The following is a 20965-nucleotide window of genomic DNA, read 5'->3' on the forward strand; positions in this document are numbered from 1 at the left end:
AGAATTCCAGACCTTTCTCCAATTGAACACATGTGGGACGTGTAAGGCCGAAGAGTAAGTAAACCTCATGACGTCGACAACGTAAACGACCTTGAGCGGGCCCTTCAGAGAGGGTGGGCTAGGATCCCTATAGGAGTCATACGTGACCTTTTTGGCAGCATGAGACGAAGATGCATGGCAGTTATTGCTAAAGCGGGAGGCCATAACAGATATTGACAGTATGTGACATTGGATTATGATATGCCGAAATTCACGTACAATTTTTGACCAGATGAACTTGAAGAAATGAATTGTATTGATACAGAAATGTGGCTTCATGGTTAATCTTTCAATATTAAAAAATAAATTGGAAACAATTTTAATGTGTCAATATTTATGTGCATTAGAACACATGTAGCTAAACTTTTTTTCCGTCAGTATATAAAGGCCTGCATGAATGTTGATTTTTCAACTAAGTGGTTTAAATTTAGCAAAATGTGTACAAATAATTATGACATAATCGCGTAGGAGAAAAAGTAAGAAAAACAGCTCTAATATGGTGATATCATTATTCTTGCTTATCATTTTGTGACTTCAATTTGATAGTTTTGAAACTCCTTATTTCTATTTCTATATGAGCCGGGTATGTGTTGTGTTCTATTGATAAAAACCGTAAGTGTCACTTTTATTGAAACATGTGTAATCACAATTTAAAGTTTTTAATATTACCCATGTGCTATCTCAACAAATGCCTCAGGCGTGAGAACACAATAATTGTTGTTCAGATGAAAGGATTGCCACTAAATAAGAACATGTTGTAACATATAAAACTATACTTTTGTAAACAAGATATAAATAAAAAATTAACTTTCATGATTTTTTTTACATATTAATCTTAATCAAGTTTAGTTGCCAAAGCATGTACAATAATCAAATTTGACTATCATGTTTTGTATGTAGTTAATGGATACAGTTACGGGTTCGATAAATTCGATAAAACCATCGGAATTTTTATGGTTACGGAAAATACGCTAAGGGCCATTTCACAACTGTTATGATTTTTAGGGGAATCCCGGTGCAAAAAAAATATATTTATATTCATTTGTAAGTCACGTGTGTTTCAATTCCCGGCTATGGACTGCATCCGGAACACACTTGATGCAGCTTGCTGTCTCCTTAAAAGTAACACATACTTACAAAGCAGGTATGTGGTTACACAAGACACTTTACGCCGCCGAATGACAAGAAGGGCTTTATTTATGGTATGTTGGATGAAAGACAAAAACATTCACAAAAATGTTTCTTTGGTGACCTTTTCACAATTTCAGTATCAATATATATGTGTTGATTTATTGGTATACCCTCACAAACGAAGTTTCAGAAGGGTATCTTGGAGTCACTTTGTCAGTATATAGGTCTGCTTGACCGCATAAAAAGTTATACATTTGTTTAGTGAACAGCTTCTACATTTTGAAAGATATTTATTAAAATGTGACATATATCAACACCTTGAACACTATAGATGTTTTAATGAAAATTTTCCACCAATTTCATAGTAATGAGCAACTGAACTCAGGCTGAAATATATACTGTTTGATGAGCAAACTGTTCTACATTTCAAAAACGATGAATTGAAACTTGAAATATGTCATCATCCATAAACTTACCTCATGCATTGATTTATTTATTCCGTATTATTGTGCCCTTTAACTAAATAATGAGCAAGGCTGTCATACTAAATGATATGTTTTATGGATTTAACTAATACTACATTCGACTTTTTTTATAGTTGATAAATTTGATACAATACAATCACAACTGAAGGCCATAAAGCATTTACTCTTCTTGAAAAATACATTTTCAACATACTAAACAGTGAACAATAATCTATAAAATCTGACATGACTCTGTGCCTCATTGTTCGGCTATAAGTTTTGGATTAAAACTTAATAGTCATCAAATGAATAAACTGAAATTATATTGTGTATGGGAGATAAAAAATCAAATACGCTAATTAAAAAAATGTTAAAACAACAACAACAAACAACACACGTGTGCACGTTTTCAGCAAGATTACAATAAAAAAAATAATTAACATAATAGTAAAGTCTATTTGAGCCGCGCTCTGGAACAAATAAGGCTTTATGCATGTGCTTACATTTTCGTCCCAGATCAGCCTGTACAGTCCGCTGAGGGTGGATCAAGAAATACACTTTTACACATACACTGTTTTTTGTTCAATAGAGACTTCCTTAAACGAAAAATACCTTTAAGTGGCAAGTGTCTTCAATGATGAGCCTGTGCGAACTGAACAGGCTATTCTGGGATGGCAATTTAAGCACATGCATTTAGCCCCGTTTTCCCAGAGCGAGTCCCAAAGCTATGTGTGTATTGTTATTGCTATACACAAAAAATAACACAATTATTACCATTTTTCTCTTCATTCCAGCTCACACCAAAAATTACTTGCATTTAATAAAACACATGCTGATGATAACATGGATTTCTCCACTGAACATTACTTTAGAGTTTCATTATTTCTTTCTTTAAATTCCCTTTTTTATTATATAATGTTCATATTTATAAGCATTTATACATTTACAAGAGATACATTAAAAAGTTGTATTACTATAAGAAGCATTTGTGAAAATGAGGCTTAATTCATAAACGTAAGTTATCCTCCTATATTAGCCTGTGACTACGATTTTAGCATCCACTCCACCTCCCAGTTCCTCATTTGCATATTCATCTCGTTCCGGTCCTTGCTGCGTTCTATGCTTCGCTTTTTACGGTCCGTCGGGATCTTGGTCATTGTGTAGGGCGTGGTCACGAGTCGACTCCACGTGGGACACACCCCCGAGACCCACTGCTCCACCTTCCGTTGTAATGTGATGATGACGTCATCTTCGTCAGTTTCCGAATCGATGTGAAACGTCACGAGTGACACGTTTTTGTTGTACATCAACAGAATCTACAATAATATAACAGTCTTCAAGGCTGATTAAATGCAGGGAACCTTATCATTTGTCAAAACAAACAACACACATAAAGTTAATGAACTGCGCTTCTTCAATACCTGCACTACTCGATTACCATTAAGGTCACAAACTAGCATTTAGTAGTAGGACAATATTGAGTTTGTTTTTAAATAGGGCAATGTTGGGTTGCACGTGTAGACAATTCAATAATTTTAATAAATCTATGCTGACTAACAAAAAAGTAAACCAGAAGCTCTACTTAAAATATGTATTCAGTTAAATCTGTTACTAAGCTCGTTGTATAGAGAAGTTTACATTGTTAATCTTTTTAAGATATGCAAACTTGAAACTTGGTAATATGAATCATTCGGATTTGTCCTCCCTACTATTATATGTATAGTATCTGCGGGTTGTTTTCGTGGACTTAATTAGCCCAATCAAAAATTAGTACTCCATAGTTCCCAAATCGAGTCTACAACTGGGTGGCAACTTCGCGCTTACCTGTATGGTATTGCTAAGCGAGTTAAAGTCCTTGGCTGACTCCAGGCTTACATGTATGGTATTGCTAAACGAGTAAACGTACTTGGCTGACTCCATGCTTACCTGTATGGAATTTCTAAGCGAGTTAGCGTCCTTGGCTGACTCCATGCTTACCTGTATGGTATTTCTAAGAGAGTTAACGTCCTTGGCTGACTCCAGATAGACGTCCACATTGCCCACGGCTCTCCAGGCCAGCTCCTGTTCCACGATCTCGAGAAGCGGGCTAGGATTGTCCGCCCCTCCGAAGATCAGTTCGTCCGCATTTTCGTGCTTGTACGTGGCGGTCGTGAGTGGTACTGAAAAAACACAATCGTGGTACATCGACTGTTTCCGGAATCCTCCGTAAGATAGATGCAATACATCATCTGCTGATCCAGAGTGTGAAAAGCATTGAATACAGTGAGGTTATTTGAGCCTCCTTTTGGGAAAATGGGCTTAATGCATGTGCGTCAAGTGTCATCCCAGATAAGCATGCGCAGTCCTTCACAAACATGTACTCTTGGAGACTTTTGAAACGCAACATGTATTCAAATCAATATAGCTCCCTTATTTTTGAACGGATTTTGTAGAAATTTGAACTCATACTTATTCTACACATATCTAATACTTCATGTAAATTTAATTGAAATTCATTTAAAATATAAAACATAACAAATAAAAAAAATCGTTGTAAAAGTAAAATTCTCAAAATCGTACATCGTAAAATTATAACGTGAAAAGAAAAAAACGCTTTAAGTTACACGTCTTAATGACCGACCGGCTTACAACATTGCGCTGATGAATATTCATACGAGCCATATTGTGTTTTTTATTAATGTTATGTTTCCATGGTGTAAAACCCACGAGAATGATGACATTGAAATTAAATTTGAATTACATAGCTACGTTTATGCAAAAGCGCCCGCTTGTCCCGGATGAATGATTTGTCGTTGTCTTGCACAGAATATAGTCAAATGTTCACATATGCGATTTTATATCTAAATCTTTACTCATTACCGAGATATTTCAGTTTGAAAAGAGTTGCGTTAGAAAAGTCTCCAAGTGTATTAAACCACGTTTTCCAGAGCGAGACACAAATCCAGTCGGCATGCACCAACAACACAACAGTGGGAGCGTTCTTACACAGCAATGCGTAGATCTGGGTGTTCTCGATGCACACCCTGCCGTCATGACAGGCGAGCGAGTGGACACTGGACTGGTGGTTGTCCGTATTGAAGATGGACACCTTGTCCAGTAGCGGCTGGAACGGGACACTCGCTCGGGCCAGGTACCTCAGGATCATCTTCGTGCACTTTACAACCTTCTCCTTCCAAACGCTTCCTGGAAATCGTGGAAAGAAACTCATAACTTCAATTATCCTAAAAATTATTTAAAACGTTAAGCAGAGACAGCAATTATAATGCAATGTTATACATTTGTCTGGTAAATGACTTCGCAAAACCTGTTAGACACTTGCAAATCTGACATAATTTAAACTTATGACAAACATTTTGGCAAGTTAAAACACAATCTCTGACATGACAACATCAAGACAACAGACACAATCCTGTATAATTTATGTGGCTTATTGAGTTAATGCCGGACATATTTACGTGCATTATTGTGCTTGATATGTCGTAAACAAGTTTCGCGGATTTTGAACAACAAAAGTAACAACAACAAATACGTATAACCACCATATGTATGTTCTAACAAATTGTATTTTCTGCCCAGCAAAAAAAGCGCGGAACCATTCAGACAATGTTAAATGTTGCATATGCAATATATATTTACTAAGTATTTAATAAATAATTATGTTGTTATAGTAACTTTATTTTGTTTGGTTATGTTGCGAACATGACCATTTCAAGTACAAATAGATTTGAACTGTTCACATAAGTTCATGATAATATAAATTTACATTCCGCCGCTGAGAAAATGTTAATAATTGGCAACAAGAATGCATTAAATAATTCTATATATACATATTTGTAAGCTGCAAAATCACGAATTTCATTATACCACCTTCGTGTTAATTCGCACGCGCATGCTCGCACAAACAGAACCCCTACAGAATCCCTACCAGCGCTCGGGCATCCTCCGCAGGTGTCGACGACGCATGCCTCGATTTCCGGCATTATGTCAGGACGCGGTAGTTTCCCGGTGCCCGCGGCTGAAGTCAGACGTCGTTGGAGAATGACGCTGACGTTATAACGTGACTCGTGCGTTTCCACGCAGAATGAATTGTCGGTTTTCCAGCAGTGTCTGACGTTGATGATATTTATGTAAGACATTAGAGAGTTAGTTTCTCAGTTTTAAGTTTCAATAAAAAATATTGCAATAATGATATTTAAATTCCAACAACATAAGTCTTGTGGAATTTATAAATGAAGCCATCCACATTTAAATTATCACACCATAATGGACCAAGCACTTACCCTTCTTGATCGAGGTCAAAGTTGAAGTAGAAATATTCACGCCCCAGGGCTGGGGTGTTACAGATGACGGGGTCGGGTCGGGCAGTGACCACAGATCCGCCTAGTATTCAAGAAAAATGACGATTTTTAATTTAAGCCTCTTCCTTTGAAACAGGACATAATGCATGTGCGTAAAGTGTCGTCCCAGATTATCATGTGCAGTTCCTAAAGGATAATCTGGGACGACACTTTACGCCTGACATGGATTTTCGCTAAAAAGTGACTTCATTTGGTAGTTAAATACCATAGCAACGGAAATTGTCGACCATGATTTGCCTGTGCAAACAGCTCAAGATAATCTGTGACGATTATTTGCACACATGCATTAAGTCTGGTTTTTCCAGAGCGCTGCTAAATCAAATATACTTAATAAAGGATTACTAAATCGTCAATTTTATTAAATGTCGGACCGGAAGGATCACGTATTAGAATTATTGACTTTAAACTAGAGGGTTACCGGTTCGTATTCCTGCCCGCCTATATAATGCGCGCGGTTATTGGCATTGACATTACAAAAAAATGAAATTTATTAAATAAGACATTGTACCACATACCCTGTGCAATCATGTCCTGTATGAGTTTTAATCGATTAAAGAGTGGAGTGTTGCCGCTGTCCCAAACCTCCACAACCAAAGCGTTCTCATCGGCAATCGGTCGGACGTCGAAGTAGAGTCTATCGGCCTTGCAACCGATCCCGATTCCAATCTGCTGCGTGCGCACGCTCTTCGCGATCCGGATGAGCGAAATGGCCAACCGGAACAGGTTATCCTCGGAGGCTACGTCATTGGGCTTTAACTCTACGGCCTGTCCCATTTCGAATCTGAAACCGTCAAATGTTTATTTGATTTGCATAGACAAAAAAAAATACGATAATAATCTGATCATAGTCCAAACTGGGAATGTCGTTAGATAAATAGCATTGATCTATCCCGCGTGTTGATTGTGATTTCCACATAAATGTGATATGAGTTAGTTGGAAACGTTAGCGTGATGGACGCTTTGTTGTCGAAGACAAACTATTTATTTTGTTTATTTCAGACATATATGTTTCATATCAAGTTGACCCAATAACCGGGCTTAAAGAGATGCTTAACTGCTAGCAATGTGCAACACAACATAGCAATTTGTTTCATGGAATATTAAATCCTCGCCGCTATTAATAGTTTGTATAAAGACGTGTGCATATTACATATCAGATATTTCCATGCGCTATGTTCATCATCGACACTTTCAAATGCCATGCATTTACATTTTACTGCTTGAGTTGTATTGTAAGAAATTATTTAAGCAGCTTATTCAACCTCACCGCATCTGCTCCTTCTCGTGACGAGTAGCTATGTTGTCGAGATTGACAGATCTTGGCCTGTAACCGGAGCCGGTAATGCCGTAGAAACCGCCCTTAAAGTCATCGTAACTGAGGTCTAGAAGATACACCAACATCGTGTCGAGACGAATGTATCTTTTACCAGGACTGACGAACGCGTTCAGTTTGAAATGTTCTGACACATCGCCGCTTGAGGTCGATACATCGAATAGCAGAGGTTTCCTCGATTCATTTCTTAAACTTTCGGGATAATCGTATTCGTCCTCTTCACCGAGTGGGAGGGGAACGGAAATCAAGTTTGCTGTCGGAAACTGGGCCAGATTTGTCTGAATTCCATCCTGTACCTTGACGCACACGTTTATGACGTCATTCGAAACGCGCATGACGTAATCGAATCCGGCCAGAATTGCGTATTGAGTGAACACTTGCGAAGAGAGACTCCCGCCTGCTTTCAGCGTGATTTGGGCAGCCCTGTAATTAATTGTAGCCGCCAATTATTTCATCAATGTTTTCATTATTATGGAAGAAACCTGTTTTTCAATTGTAATACTTATTGCTCTTAAATCTCTTAACCGGCACTTTTTTTATTTTATGTTTGGTACGGTTTATGAACTAGTTTTAAGAGAGCCGCCAACCGTTCAATCTTTCAGTTTGTGTTAATAGAAAGGGACACAACTTCAACAGCACTAATATAATAATTAGATCGCGCATTACCTTCCTTCCATAAACTGCTTATCTTTTACATTTGTAATATTCATCGTTAATGCCTTCTTGACGACAACTGAAAAATATATAAAGTAATATTCGAATAAATGTGCATGTCTTACAAACAGTGAGTAAAACGACATTAAAATTTAGAATAAAATTTTTATTATGTCTGTGGTTTTTTTTTTTTGTAAAGACGCTAAGGAAATGTAAACGATTAAGTATGTCACAACTAAACAATGTGTAAAAAACAAAGCCTCACTGCAATATGTATCATGTTTTAACACAATAAACGCCGAAATGTTTTAAACAAAATTATGGCTGTTAAATAAACAATTAAACAACACAAAAATAAGTTTATAATTTTACAGCGCTGCATAAAAAAGTACACGGGTAGTTCTCACGTGAATTGCCAATACACAATATCAAATCAGAATAGAATAACGAGTTGCACACACCTCTTTCAGACGCCGGAAGAATCTTGGTTAGTCGCTGGAGCCTGGCCGCGAGACGCATGTGCATAGTGCGGGTACCACACCAGTTCCAGTGGTCGTCAATGTCGCCCGAATGCAGGGTGCAATCCCCATGACAACGCCTCGTTTCCACGCCGCACCACGCTCCCGTGTCGCCCTCTGGCTCGAAGTCGACGTCGCTCAGTGGATACTCGATGAGTCTAGTATGAAATGTCACATTTGAGCCTCGCTTTAAAAAAACGGGTTTAATGCATGTCCGGAAAGTGTCGCACAGGTTCCAGATAAGCCTGTGCAGTTCGAAAAGGCTATCAGGGACGACACTTTCCGCTTTTATGAAAGACTTTGTCTGAAGGAAATCTCATCTCAACGAAATTCGAGTATAAGCAAACATACAGAAACAATTGCGAAACATTTCGTCCCTGATTAAGCCGTGCAGACTGCACAGACTACTCAGGGACGACAATTTACGCACATTCATTTAGCCCCGTTTTCCAAGAGCGGCGCTCTTTTTATCAAGCTAGGTAAGGGTTAGTGAAAGATTGAGGGTCTAAAAAGATACAAGGTGCTGATAAGTTATAGGCACAGTCAGAATTAAAATGCTCAAACATTGGCAGTTAAACAATCGATTATTATTTATATGTTTAAAAGATCTGCAAAATATGCAGTTGCTATGGCAACATTCGACTAAATGTTTCTATATAAGCATACACAATCTGAAATAATGTTTGCTTGGTTAATTAGGTGATTTAACAACTATAAATGTACTCATCGTCTTCAAAAAATTTCATAATGATCGTAACAGACTTGCATTTGCACTTAATGGAGATTTCCTTAACTCTGCCGGTACAAACCCATATTTGCTAACGAAACATATCACGCAAAAATGTTTGTTTCCTTTTACTATCTCCAGAAATTGGTTCGGATGGTCTGCTAAACGTTTGCCATTTATTTTTTGTAACTTAAGGTAGTCAGTATTATTTCCCGCTTTAGTAAGTATTCATTGACAGAAGGGGTTGAATTCTCTAATGTTCTTTATATGTAACAGCTTTTGAAGAAAATACTATCAAATTGAGCTAATATCATCGTGATCTCAATTCGGAATATACAAAAATATACAATACAATATAATAATAAACGCCTTTGAACGCAGTATGAATTATTTTTTAATGAGAAAATCAGGCGATTACCGTCTAAATCTTTCGGTGTGGTCCTGGGACACACTTCCGGTGAACGCCCCACACGCGACGTCCATGGCCGACCCCTGCGGGTACTGACCACCAACCGGAAGTGGTAACACCGAGGTCAGGTTTACAGACGGCGATTTCAAAACCGCATCCCCTATGTGCATAAGAACACAGAATCAGTAAAAAAAATATGCACATTGATTACATTACCTTTTGAACTATATGCACTGCATTTTACCCTTTCAACTATGCAAATGGCATATATACTAGGATACGATAAGGTGTACAAAAACAATGTTTCGAACGATTGATTTTCTTGAACGTTCCTAAAGTGAAAAATACAGTAACCTAGCGGATTGACCTCACTAGAAGGCCCTTTTTACATTTTTATTTTGCTTAATATAGTTTTACCTAGTTTTTCTAGCAGCTCTTTCACCATTGTATGCTCCACGTGTCCCGATCTGCGCGTGCGCGAAAGCAGCGACCGCCTACGGCGATCACTTTTTAGTTTCCTCTCTACGCATGCGCTAACCTTCGCGTCTTCTTTCGCAACGTACGCAAAATTCGCGCACACGGCAAGCTCGCTGAGTCGCCTCTGTACATAGTCATCGGTTTCCAGCGCCGCCGGGGAGAATGCGTTGGCCTTCGTGATGGACATTTCTGCCCCCCGACCTTCATAGAACACTGATTCGTTTTCATGACGACCGTTCGGGAAATCGGACGTGTCTTCATCGAATGCCTCTTGTATTACAAGCTTTCCTGTGAAAAAAAACAGCAACACAACATCGGTTGATGAATATTCTTGAGGGTCTGTATACAAAAAACAATGTTCACCTGTTTCAGTCCTGCATTCGGGAAGCTCCATATAGCTCTAACCATGGTAAAGTGCATGTGCGTGCTTGAGTCCGTTTGTTCGATTCTGTTCGGGCTGTTACTTCATAATTCGCCATGAAAATTAAAGTACATTTCTATAATCGTTCACCATGCGGATAAGGCTGGTAGAATGTGAGATATATTTCAAATTTCATCGGACGAATTGTAAAAAGGACTTGGCAAGTGTTACCAAGTTGTAACAACGTATTGCGTGGAAGCCCTCTTTCTATGGACATGAAACTAGTTGTTATAAGACTTTCAAAGAATGATACAGTTTCTTTATATTACACCTTAAGTCAGTTCTCGTTGACTGAAGACCCCTGGAATAAGCTTAATAATTTCAATATGTAACGTACGTATTGACTACAAGTCAGTACTCATCTCAACTATGGATTATAATGCACGTTTTACCAATCTTTGTCAGTAATGTTGTCAACATCGCGACGATAAATATTTTCACGTCAGCATTATGGCAAACCAACTGAGAAAACTAATAGAAGCTCAATTCGCCGCATACTGCAAAATCATTTTCTTTCTTCGGCATAAAAGTTCGAGGCTGGAAAAAAAACACTTTATTTCATGGACATGTATATTCGTGGATTTTTGATGTTGGAAAACAAAAAGGAATTTGCGTCGGTCATTTCCGATGCGTTTGTGTTAAATTCGTTGATCGACCAACCCAATTATTCAACGAAAATTCATGCCTCACGAATAATGACAAATTCACAGTATTTAAAAACACATTAACACTCAAAATCAACGAATGTTTCGTACAATATTTCAAAAATCAAGTAAACACTTAAAAATGTTCCTTATAGCATTAGTCAATTTTTTAATGCCAGGTGTTGTCTGGTAAAATATATTTAATTAAGATTATAAAAAGCTCTTTTTTATTTTTTACTGTTTTATAGTTTTGTTTTACAATATGTTCCATGTGAATTTCCGGCTACGATATTAGAACATTTAATAGCGAATGCGATATTGTCTTATGGCAGCGTCGACGTAGTTTTCACGAGCCAGTCTTACGAAATATTTTTAGAGTAATTATGTTACTTAAAATCGCACTCACTGTCTGGCCATTCTGCCTCTATAAATTTCGCAAGTCGGGACACAGACGCTGCCAATTCCGTTGAGACAATACGATCCGCGCATGCGTCATTGACAGTATCGGAAACCACGTGATCCCTGCAGTCCACGCAAGCGCGACCGCGGTTTCCGCACCACGTTGCGTTTCTTTCCTCGGCGGAAAATAGAACGTAGTTGCCCCAGAGTTGATATAGACTGCAAACAAAAAAGGCGCAATACTTTTAAATAAAAAATACAGGCGAAAATAAACTTTGAAATATACAATAGTAATCTACAATGAGCATTTCGACGCTGTTTCTTCTCGGGTTAGACTCGTTCTAGAACATACAATATTCCCTCCTATGACGCATGCAAATTTATTTTGTAACATGGGAATATTGAAAACAAAATCGTTAAGAAAAACTATGAACAAAGACAAACATGTGTGTTTGATACGACCAGGAAGAGTGATTAATGCGTTCAGACTTTGTACTGAGAGGTCACGTAATGGAGCTCCGTGTAAGGCATCTTGCTTAGATATTCGTTGTCTGTGACTATTGTTACGTGATTGCATTACATTAATAAATCTCGAAATAAGTCAATATTCATTGTAAACGTCTTAATGAGAACGTCTTATCGGTTAATCAAGGGCATTACCTTGAAAACTCGATGTCGTTTCGAGTCAGTTTCTTGCTCGGGTACCCACAAGCGGTATTCATACTGACGTCATTGTTCTTTGTGTAGTTCTCCGCGTGACAATCAGCGTGGCACTTGTAGGATAACTCCGCCTCCATAACGTCTATCTTGCGTGACAGACTGTCCATCACTTTGACGTTCCTTGGCACAACATGAAATCATTGAAAGCATCGAATTAGCTGTTTAAAGCGACAATACCCGATCTCATACGGAAATGCTTCCGAATAGTTGAGTGTCGTTCTGGGAAAACTGGGCTTAATTCGTGTGTTTAAAGTGACATCCTATATTAGCCTGTACAATCCGCAAAAACTTATCAGGGACGACAATTTGCGCTTTTATTTTTATTTTGAGTTTAAAGGAACTCTCTTCTGAGCAAAAATCCAGTTAAAGCGGAAAGTGATTCCCAGTTTTGCGAGAACGAGGTTCATTTTATGTATTTGTTACAACTGACATGAATAACTATGATTACTTAAATTAGAATGATTGACGGCATTACGATATTATGCCTATGTGATTAAAACTATAACAAAAACTATACAAAGTACGGAGAAACAAAACATACACGTTAATATTCCGACAGTTCTTATAATAAAAGTTTCATAACAAGGGCACCAACTAAATGGTTCATATCTAACTGAAAAATACAAAGAGAAATTGTTTTCCTTATAATCATGTTATATTTGTGTAGGCATTATGTTTGAAAAATTAAACTTCAGTTCCTCAAAACGGAAGGGCGAGGTAAAAAGACCGGATGAAATGTGTAAAACAAAAATTAGACCAAACCAGCAATACATATACTAGTAAGCCGTGCCCTGAAAAAAACGGAGGTTAATGTATGTGCGTAAAGTGTCGTCCAAGAGTAGTCTCTGCAGTGCGCACATGCTAATTAGGTACGACACTACGCCTAGCGTGGATTTTCGGTAAGAAGAGACTTCTTTATAAACAATGTAAAGTGCCATCCCTGATTTGCCTGTGCGAGCTGCACAGTCATATCTGCGACAACACTTTACGCACATGCATTAATCAAATGTTTTCCGAGAGCGAGACTGATATTTTTGCGTACCAAATATGAATCCCGAAGGCATTCACGGAGAAATCTGTCTCCGCTACAGTGACGTTGGTATCGACGTAAACGTGAACGCGGTTGCAGCGTTTTACCGTATCGCCCGTAGAGACGGCGTTGATCGTAGGGCGTGTACTGAAAACAAATTAAAATCTTTATTCCACAAAATCCAATAAAAAAAATTATTCGATGCTTACAAATGATTATTTTTGTATGTTTGCCGTTCTGAACAATATAATTCTCCGTTGGGAGCCCCGCTATCTTATTACATGTATTTTTAAAGGAAGCTAATATATATGTTTGTATAAACATCAATTCAGAGAAGTCGCCCTTGGTAAAATTGCCTTTAATTGGGGGTCACAATGGGGAAACCAAAGATATCTAAACATAGTTTCGATAAAACAATGACATTTATCGATAATTTTCACTGTTATTTTTCACTGTTTGAAACAGTAAAATATCAGTTTTAATTCACTGATATTTCTCTATAAACCATCGGAAAGCATAACATAAAAAATTTTATGAATTGTATAACAATGAAAATAATACTATTTTCAAAATTGGTGTCTATTTTATATCGTGCAAAAAGTGCTTGTTGAAATCAAAGAACACTTCGGCCTAAAGGAGGGTGAGATATTGTATCACTAAATATATATCGCTTTTTCTTTAAACAATATGCATAGAGAGTAAAACAAAGAAATAAATGCGCTTACGTCTAGGGAAAAAATCTGCATAGAGAGTAAAACGAAGAAATTAATGCGCTTACGTCTAGGGAAAAAATAATTGTAAACTGTTAATTAAAAATGGGCCGTGCACTGCGAAAAGGGGGTTTAATGCATGTGCGTAAAGTGTCGTCCATGATTAGCCCGTGCAGTCCGCTAAACTGGATGTGCTAAGAAGAGACTATCTTTAAACGAAAAATAAAATAAAGGCGGAAAGTGTGGTCCCTGATCAATCTGGGACGAAACTTTACGCACATGCATTAAATCCCATTTTCACAGAGCACGGCTCAAATATAAAGAAATTTAAGAAACGACATGATGGAACATTCTTCACTTTCACACAATAATCAGGACAACTTTCATAGGGATTAAACAACAACATATACAACCTTATTTGTACTGGTGGCCCCAGTTTCATGTCGATATCCTTCTGCGCCCAGGAGATGTACGGTGTGATAGTCATGTTCTGGTAGAAGGCGAACGTGGCGTTGAATGTCCGGTTGGCGTCCACTCTCTGGTCAGTAGTGGTCACTGTCCAGTTGTACACCGTTACGTCATTCTTGGTCGGCTTGCCCTCCACGAAACTTTGAGCTGGAAACGCGTTATGGGAAAACTGGGCTTAATACATGTGCTTAAAATTTCGTCCAAACACAGGCTAATCTGCAACACTTTCAGCTTTAACTGGAAATTTTGCTACGAAAAGACGTACTTTAATACAAAAATACAATAATAGCGAAAAGTGTCTTGCGTTTTAGCCTGTGCGGACTGCACATGCTAATCTATGACGACACATGCGATAACTCGATAACGTGGAAGACTCTTCTACGTATTTCAGTATTAAGCAACAGTCGTATATATTCAAAAAGATTAGCTCGAGAAAAGTTCACATTCAAAAACACAGTATATGAAACGTTTTTCGACTAATTCCACATTAGTTACTCATTTCCTTGGTATGAAGTTCACTTAAACATTGTGAAAACACAAACAAACTCTCATGATGCAAAAACTTTATATCGTCCGGCGCTAAAATATAATACAAAACAAAACACGAATGCTTACAGATAACTGTCCTTCCTCGCAACTCCACATTTCCCTTGTAGTTTGTTGCGTGTTTAGTTACAGCCTTGAGCGCGATATTGGCCTGGGTCGACGCGTTCACGGTAAGCATTATGGGCGAAAACGTCTGGAACGTCGCTAGCGGAACTTCGAATATCGGCGTAGAATGGTTCACAAGTAAAACGCCGGTCTTTGTCAGGGAAATTTCTTGGTCAGTTGTGATGCTAAAGAAAAACTGTATTTTGAGGCATGTAATTATGTGCCACCACGACGGAACAACAATGGCTACGATTTCACTACCATCATCATCATCATTATGACGTCATTACCAACAGAATCAGCATCATCAGGAGCAGCAGAAGCAACAGCATCGTCATCATCATCATCATCATCATCATCATCATCATCATCATCATCATCATCATCATCATCATCATCATCATCATCATCATCATCATCATCAATGTTATCATTATCATCATCGTCATCATCAATGTCATCATCATCATCGTCGTCGTAATATTCACCATCCTTTTGCTGAGTATTATAATAACCAGTATCATCATTATCGTCACTCCATCATCATGACGTAATAATCGTCATCTTTATGAATAGTACATCATTATCGTAAAATTCTAAATAACGGTCTACGACAATGCCGTGTCAGCATTTTTATCCCCACAATCATCATGAACAACAGCAAAGCATCATACTTATCGTCGAATTGATACAATCAGTATGTTTACATTCTCAACATTTGAGCCGCATTCTGGGAATACGGGGGGTAATGAATGAGCGTAAAGTGGCATTCCAGGTTAACATGTGCATTCAGGGACAACACTTTCCGCTTTTATGGAATTTTGCGTTTAAAAGAAAATTCAGTGTATGCGGAAACTGTCGTCCTTATATGCCTGTGAGGACTGCACAGACTAATCTGGGACGACACTTTACGCACATGCATTAAGCGCAGTGTTTACAGAACGCCGCTCATATATTTATGTGTCATGTGTAATATGTGGAATGAAGGGCATATTTTCCTGATTAAAGCATATCTATCTACTCAAGTATGTTCGACAATGTTAGATCCCTAATGCCCTCATGACCTACGTGTACTCATGGGTGATCTTCGTATTAACATCCATCTCCAGCATGTATTTCTTGATGATGGGTTTGTTGTCCACTTTGTAAATCACCAGCTCCCTACAAACATCGTAAGATCCTCGTTACACATTTTGGTAAGCGGGGCTTAATGCATGTGCGGACTTTAAACAAAAACAAAAAATCTAAAAATGGCGAAAAGTGCCATTCTTTAGTAGCCTGTGCAGACTGTTTAAGCGACACTTTCCGCTTTAAGTGGGTTTCACTTAGAAGAGACTTCGTTGAAACGAACAATACAATACAAGCGAAATGCGTCGTCCCTGATAAGCCTGTGCGGATTTTATAAGCTTATATGGGACTACACTTAACGTACATGCATTAAGCCCCGTTTTATCAGTGCATTTCATTTTTAAGAACATTGAAATTAGCAGACATAAGGTAGCTTTTAAGACTCAACCCATCAGTGTGAATGGACTAACGATAGATTAAATGCATGAACATGTGTTGACCATTTGGTTGACGTATAAACAAGGTTCCTTACATGTAATATGAAATCTGGCTATAACCATGGCAATTATGGCAGCGGAACAGGAAGTCCTTTCCATCATAGGTGGCGTTGCTGTCTGTGTCAACATCCGGTTCATATTTTCCGGTGCGTTTATACAGGTTCACCGTTTTATGCGCCTGCATGTAGAATGTTTTTTAATGCAAAAGTAAAAAAAAATATATTGACACGGCAGTAAGTGGGAGAGCCCAAGCAGGCGGGCGGTAGTTTCAATTTAAAAAAAAATAATTAGCAGAAAGAACATATAAAAAAAGAGTCTTACGCGTTAGGTTCGGGCCTCAATCGTTGAAGGTAGTGTTGCCCGCAAAAAAACAAGGCTCCTCGCTTGACCGTAAAAGTCAAAAAGTCACGGTAATCCAAATATCAGAATTCAACCCTTACACTTCAGACTTGCTCTTGGGAAACGGAGTCTAATTTTAATTCATGTGCGTTAAATTCAGACTGCACAGGCTAATCTGGGAAGACACTTAACGCAAATGCATTAAACGTCGTTTTTCCAGAACGAGGCTCACTTAGTTAGAGCATGGTGGATGTAAAAACCATGACAACACAATTGACAGACATTGTATTGCATTAACAAATATTCCAACAAGAACCAGATCTCTATTTCTAAGATCATGGCCACACATCACTGTGAAATGCCAAACATACGTAATTAAACCGTAACAATTCCTACTCAGCATAACTTTGCCAAGCATGGATGGAATTTTTAAATAGGAAGATTTGAGTGTGTCGCGAACAAACCCAAGAACCATACGTCAAGGTTTCAGTTTGAGGTCAAAGTTAAAAACATTAGTATAGGCATAAATAGGATTGTCAAATTTTTGTTAGAAGTTAAATGCAAGCTGAGAAAGAAACAGGTAAACGTGACAATTTTTGGTCATATATCAAACATAAGAAATACCTGCAATGCTCTATAGAGAATTGAGACTTTGTCCAAACTTTACTTTAGGAGAAACAATTGACCGACAGCCTTGTAATTTCCCCCTTTTCAATGAAAGAGGCAATTAATGTTGTTGTTTTCAATGACGAAGACATGTAATAAATCATAAAATTACCTCGTCGTCCCCCATGTTGTTGAATGGTATGTTCCTTGTGAACGACGCGTTGTAGTCGACACGGTTTAGAACGGTCCTCAGCGGGTTGGATAGGTAGCGTTTGTGTCGTGACGGGATGAGCTGCCCTTGCTGGTAATGGACCTTGATGACTGCGTTATCGAATACTTCGAGTGGACTGAGGATAAAAGGCACATAACATTTGAGTGTTGCTCTGGGAAAAAGGGGTTTAATGCATGCAAATAAAGTGTCGTCTCAGATTAGCGTGTGCAGTACGAAAAGGCTTATCAGGGACAACACTTTCCGCGTAAGGTAGATTTTCGCATAAAATATACATTCTTTTAACGAAAAATACAATAAAGCAGAAAGTGTCGTCGAGCGGACTGCATAGGTTAATCTGAGACAATTTCACAGCAATACCTATTTAAATCAGCAGTGCTTTAAGTAGCTGATAAATAATGGTGATGATACGTTTTGATAGTTTTACAGTTATACACTATACCAATACCATGAACAGCTAAAAGTAATTTAATTGACTCGTTTCTTTTGTCGTGCCTGGTTTGCAGTTTCAATTATTCAAGCGGGCACTAAATACATAGAAACACATTTGTCATAACAATCATGCTAATACTCATATTAATATTACATAATACCTTTTTTTAATAAGCACAACATGATCACAAACTCGTTTTTTGTGAATCCTAAAGGTTTTACGCATATCTTGGTAAGGAAACAATCTCTTACAAGACTTGATGCCTGAATATGCAACCGGCCATCGGCATGTAAAATTGAGCCTCGTTTTGGAAAAACGGGGCTTAATGCATGTGCGTAAATTGTCGTCCAAGATGAGCCTGTGATTGGGGACGACACTCTGCCTTTATGGACTTTTTGTTTTAAAGGCAGTGTCTTTTAATCGATAATCCAGTTTAGGCGGAAAGTGTCGTCCCTGATTACCCTTTGCGGACTACACAGGCTTATATGTGATGACATGTCACACACACGCATTAAGCCCCGTTCTACACGAGCGAAGCTCAATTACGGGTCGAAATATTCAGTCTGAATAAAAAAAATGTTTGTAAATCGTACCCCGCCTCTGTCGTGTGTATTTCAACGACTCTCTCCTTCGGTCGCAGCAAAGTCCCGATTTTGGCGTAGATCGTGTGAGACTCCGGCTTGTAGACATTGTGCGAGCAGTTCCACTGCGGTCCACCAATCAGAATCTGCCCTTTTGTCCACGTGACATCCGGTTTGTCGTCGTCAAGGCGAACAAGTATCTTGTTGTCTTTGCATAGCACCCTCTGAAGTGAACTTAAGAATTTAATTTGTAGCCACGCTCTGAGAAAACTGGGCTAAATACATGTGCGTAAATGAAATAATACTAAAACTTATGTACTTCATATGGGGTTTGCGTTTAAGAGAAATAGTCGAAATTGTTTTCTAACTTGTTGATTAAATCCCCTATGTCGTTTAATCTCAATAATTAATGTTCGGTATGCATTAATCTAATAAACAGCCGGGTTTATGTAGATGGAATATTCGTTACCATAATTTTGCCTTTCAAATATCCCTTTTAACTGTTTTTGTGTAAAATAGAGATATCAAAAATTCGTAAATAATAACTCGGCGCGATTTAAAATATTAATGGATTTTAAAAAGGCATCAAACGTACCTATATCGTTATCATAAACTATACATGAAACTATAGGCACGTATACAGTTTTCAAAATATTTGACCATCTAGATATTTTATCGTGCGAACATGAACACCCGATCATTTTTTGTTTGCACGGAAGGCTTTTAAATAGTGCAAAAATAGTGCAATATGTTGTCCTGTTTATGAAAGTCCTCGAATCATCCTTTTATTATTTTTTTTAAGATGAACGCGTTATTTCTTCACATTTGACGAAGGGTATATAGATTTAATTTAATGTTTCGAAAATATAAAAAATACTTCAAGATAATTAATTGACAAATAATTATATAACCCCTCCCCACCTACCCCCATCCCTTTCCTACACGAAGTACAGGGGACTGTCTTTGCTAACACCTTTGCTAAACCCAACCTGTGTAAACCCACCCCAAGGGTTTGTATCTTTATCGATATAATGTTAGTGGAATATATACCGTGTTTTTTAAAATTGATATCTATTAAATACCCAAAGGTTACTTAACAGCCCCAGACCCGATGCATAATATGTTGATAATTATATACGTACCGGTATATTATTAATTGTCGTCGAAAATTCCGCTTGTCCAAAAACGTTTTGCTTCCTAATCCATATCATAGTTTTATAGCAAAATCACATTTTTACATTATATACGCGGGTTTACTATGATTAGAATTATCATCGTATGTAACAATTAAGCCTCGCTCTGGGAAAATGGGGCTTAATGCATGTTTCTAAAGTGTCGTCACAGAATAGCCTGTGCGGTCCGTACATGCTAATCAGAGACGACACATTCCGCCCGAACTGGATTTTCGCAAAAAAGAGACTTATTAAAACAAAACGATGTAATGAAAGAGGAAAGTATCGTCCCTGACTAGCCTGTGCGGATTACACAGTCTAATCTAGTACGACACTTCGCGCACATGCATTAAACCTCGTTTTTACAGAGCGATTCTAATATGTTTACTATAAAAGTTGCTAAAGATCGCGCTCACCTTGACGCTCGCAATTCTGTCCAGGTCAATGATATCTGCTAGCGTCCCTCTACTCTGCAGCCTCAGCCGCCCGCCGGTCTCTCGCTCCTCGAGATGAATGTCGTCGTCAAACGTTAACGCTTCCGATGACCTCACTAACGACGCGTCCTCGTAAGCGGCACAAATGGCAGCCAGAACCGCCGCGACGAGAAACAACGTATGCCTCATAGTAACTTAGTACCTTCGAAAAAGTAGAAGCGCGTTTCCCTTAATAATTTAATACCCGAACATCTCAATACGTTGATGTTAGATTTAAATCATCTAGTATCCTCAACGAAGAGTTATGGAATATAGCTAAACATTAAAAAAGCATATGTTTTTCCCTAAAGCTATCGAACGTTATCTGATACAAAGTCTGCGTTTAAAATTCTACTAAGTACTGCATTCTACCGACACGGAACAAGGATAGTTTGCACTCGAGCGTCTGTTATT

At 38.1% G+C, this 20965-nt stretch overlaps 1 protein-coding gene across 1 annotated transcript; it reads right to left on the reverse strand.

The window, feature by feature from the left end:
• Nucleotides 1–1093: 1093 nt before the first annotated feature.
• LOC127837090 (uncharacterized) lies at nucleotides 1094–20875 on the reverse strand. Its single transcript, XM_052363926.1, has 21 exons — nucleotides 20495–20875; nucleotides 18919–19130; nucleotides 17836–18010; nucleotides 16754–16896; nucleotides 16222–16314; nucleotides 15118–15338; nucleotides 14448–14649; nucleotides 13337–13471; nucleotides 12235–12414; nucleotides 11582–11793; nucleotides 10051–10398; nucleotides 9643–9793; nucleotides 8441–8655; nucleotides 7992–8058; nucleotides 7260–7748; nucleotides 6508–6773; nucleotides 5915–6014; nucleotides 5560–5741; nucleotides 4620–4817; nucleotides 3612–3793; nucleotides 1094–2950 (listed from the first exon to the last, which is right to left on the reverse strand). Exons 1-21 carry the CDS (start codon nucleotides 20699–20701, stop codon nucleotides 2678–2680), a joined length of 4251 nt encoding a protein of 1416 aa, XP_052219886.1. The 5' UTR covers nucleotides 20702–20875; the 3' UTR covers nucleotides 1094–2677.
• Between the last annotated feature and the right edge of the window lie 90 nt (nucleotides 20876–20965).

The sequence above is a fragment of the Dreissena polymorpha genome, chromosome 7 (assembly GCF_020536995.1).
Source record: "Dreissena polymorpha isolate Duluth1 chromosome 7, UMN_Dpol_1.0, whole genome shotgun sequence".
Lineage (NCBI taxonomy): Eukaryota > Metazoa > Mollusca > Bivalvia > Myida > Dreissenidae > Dreissena > Dreissena polymorpha.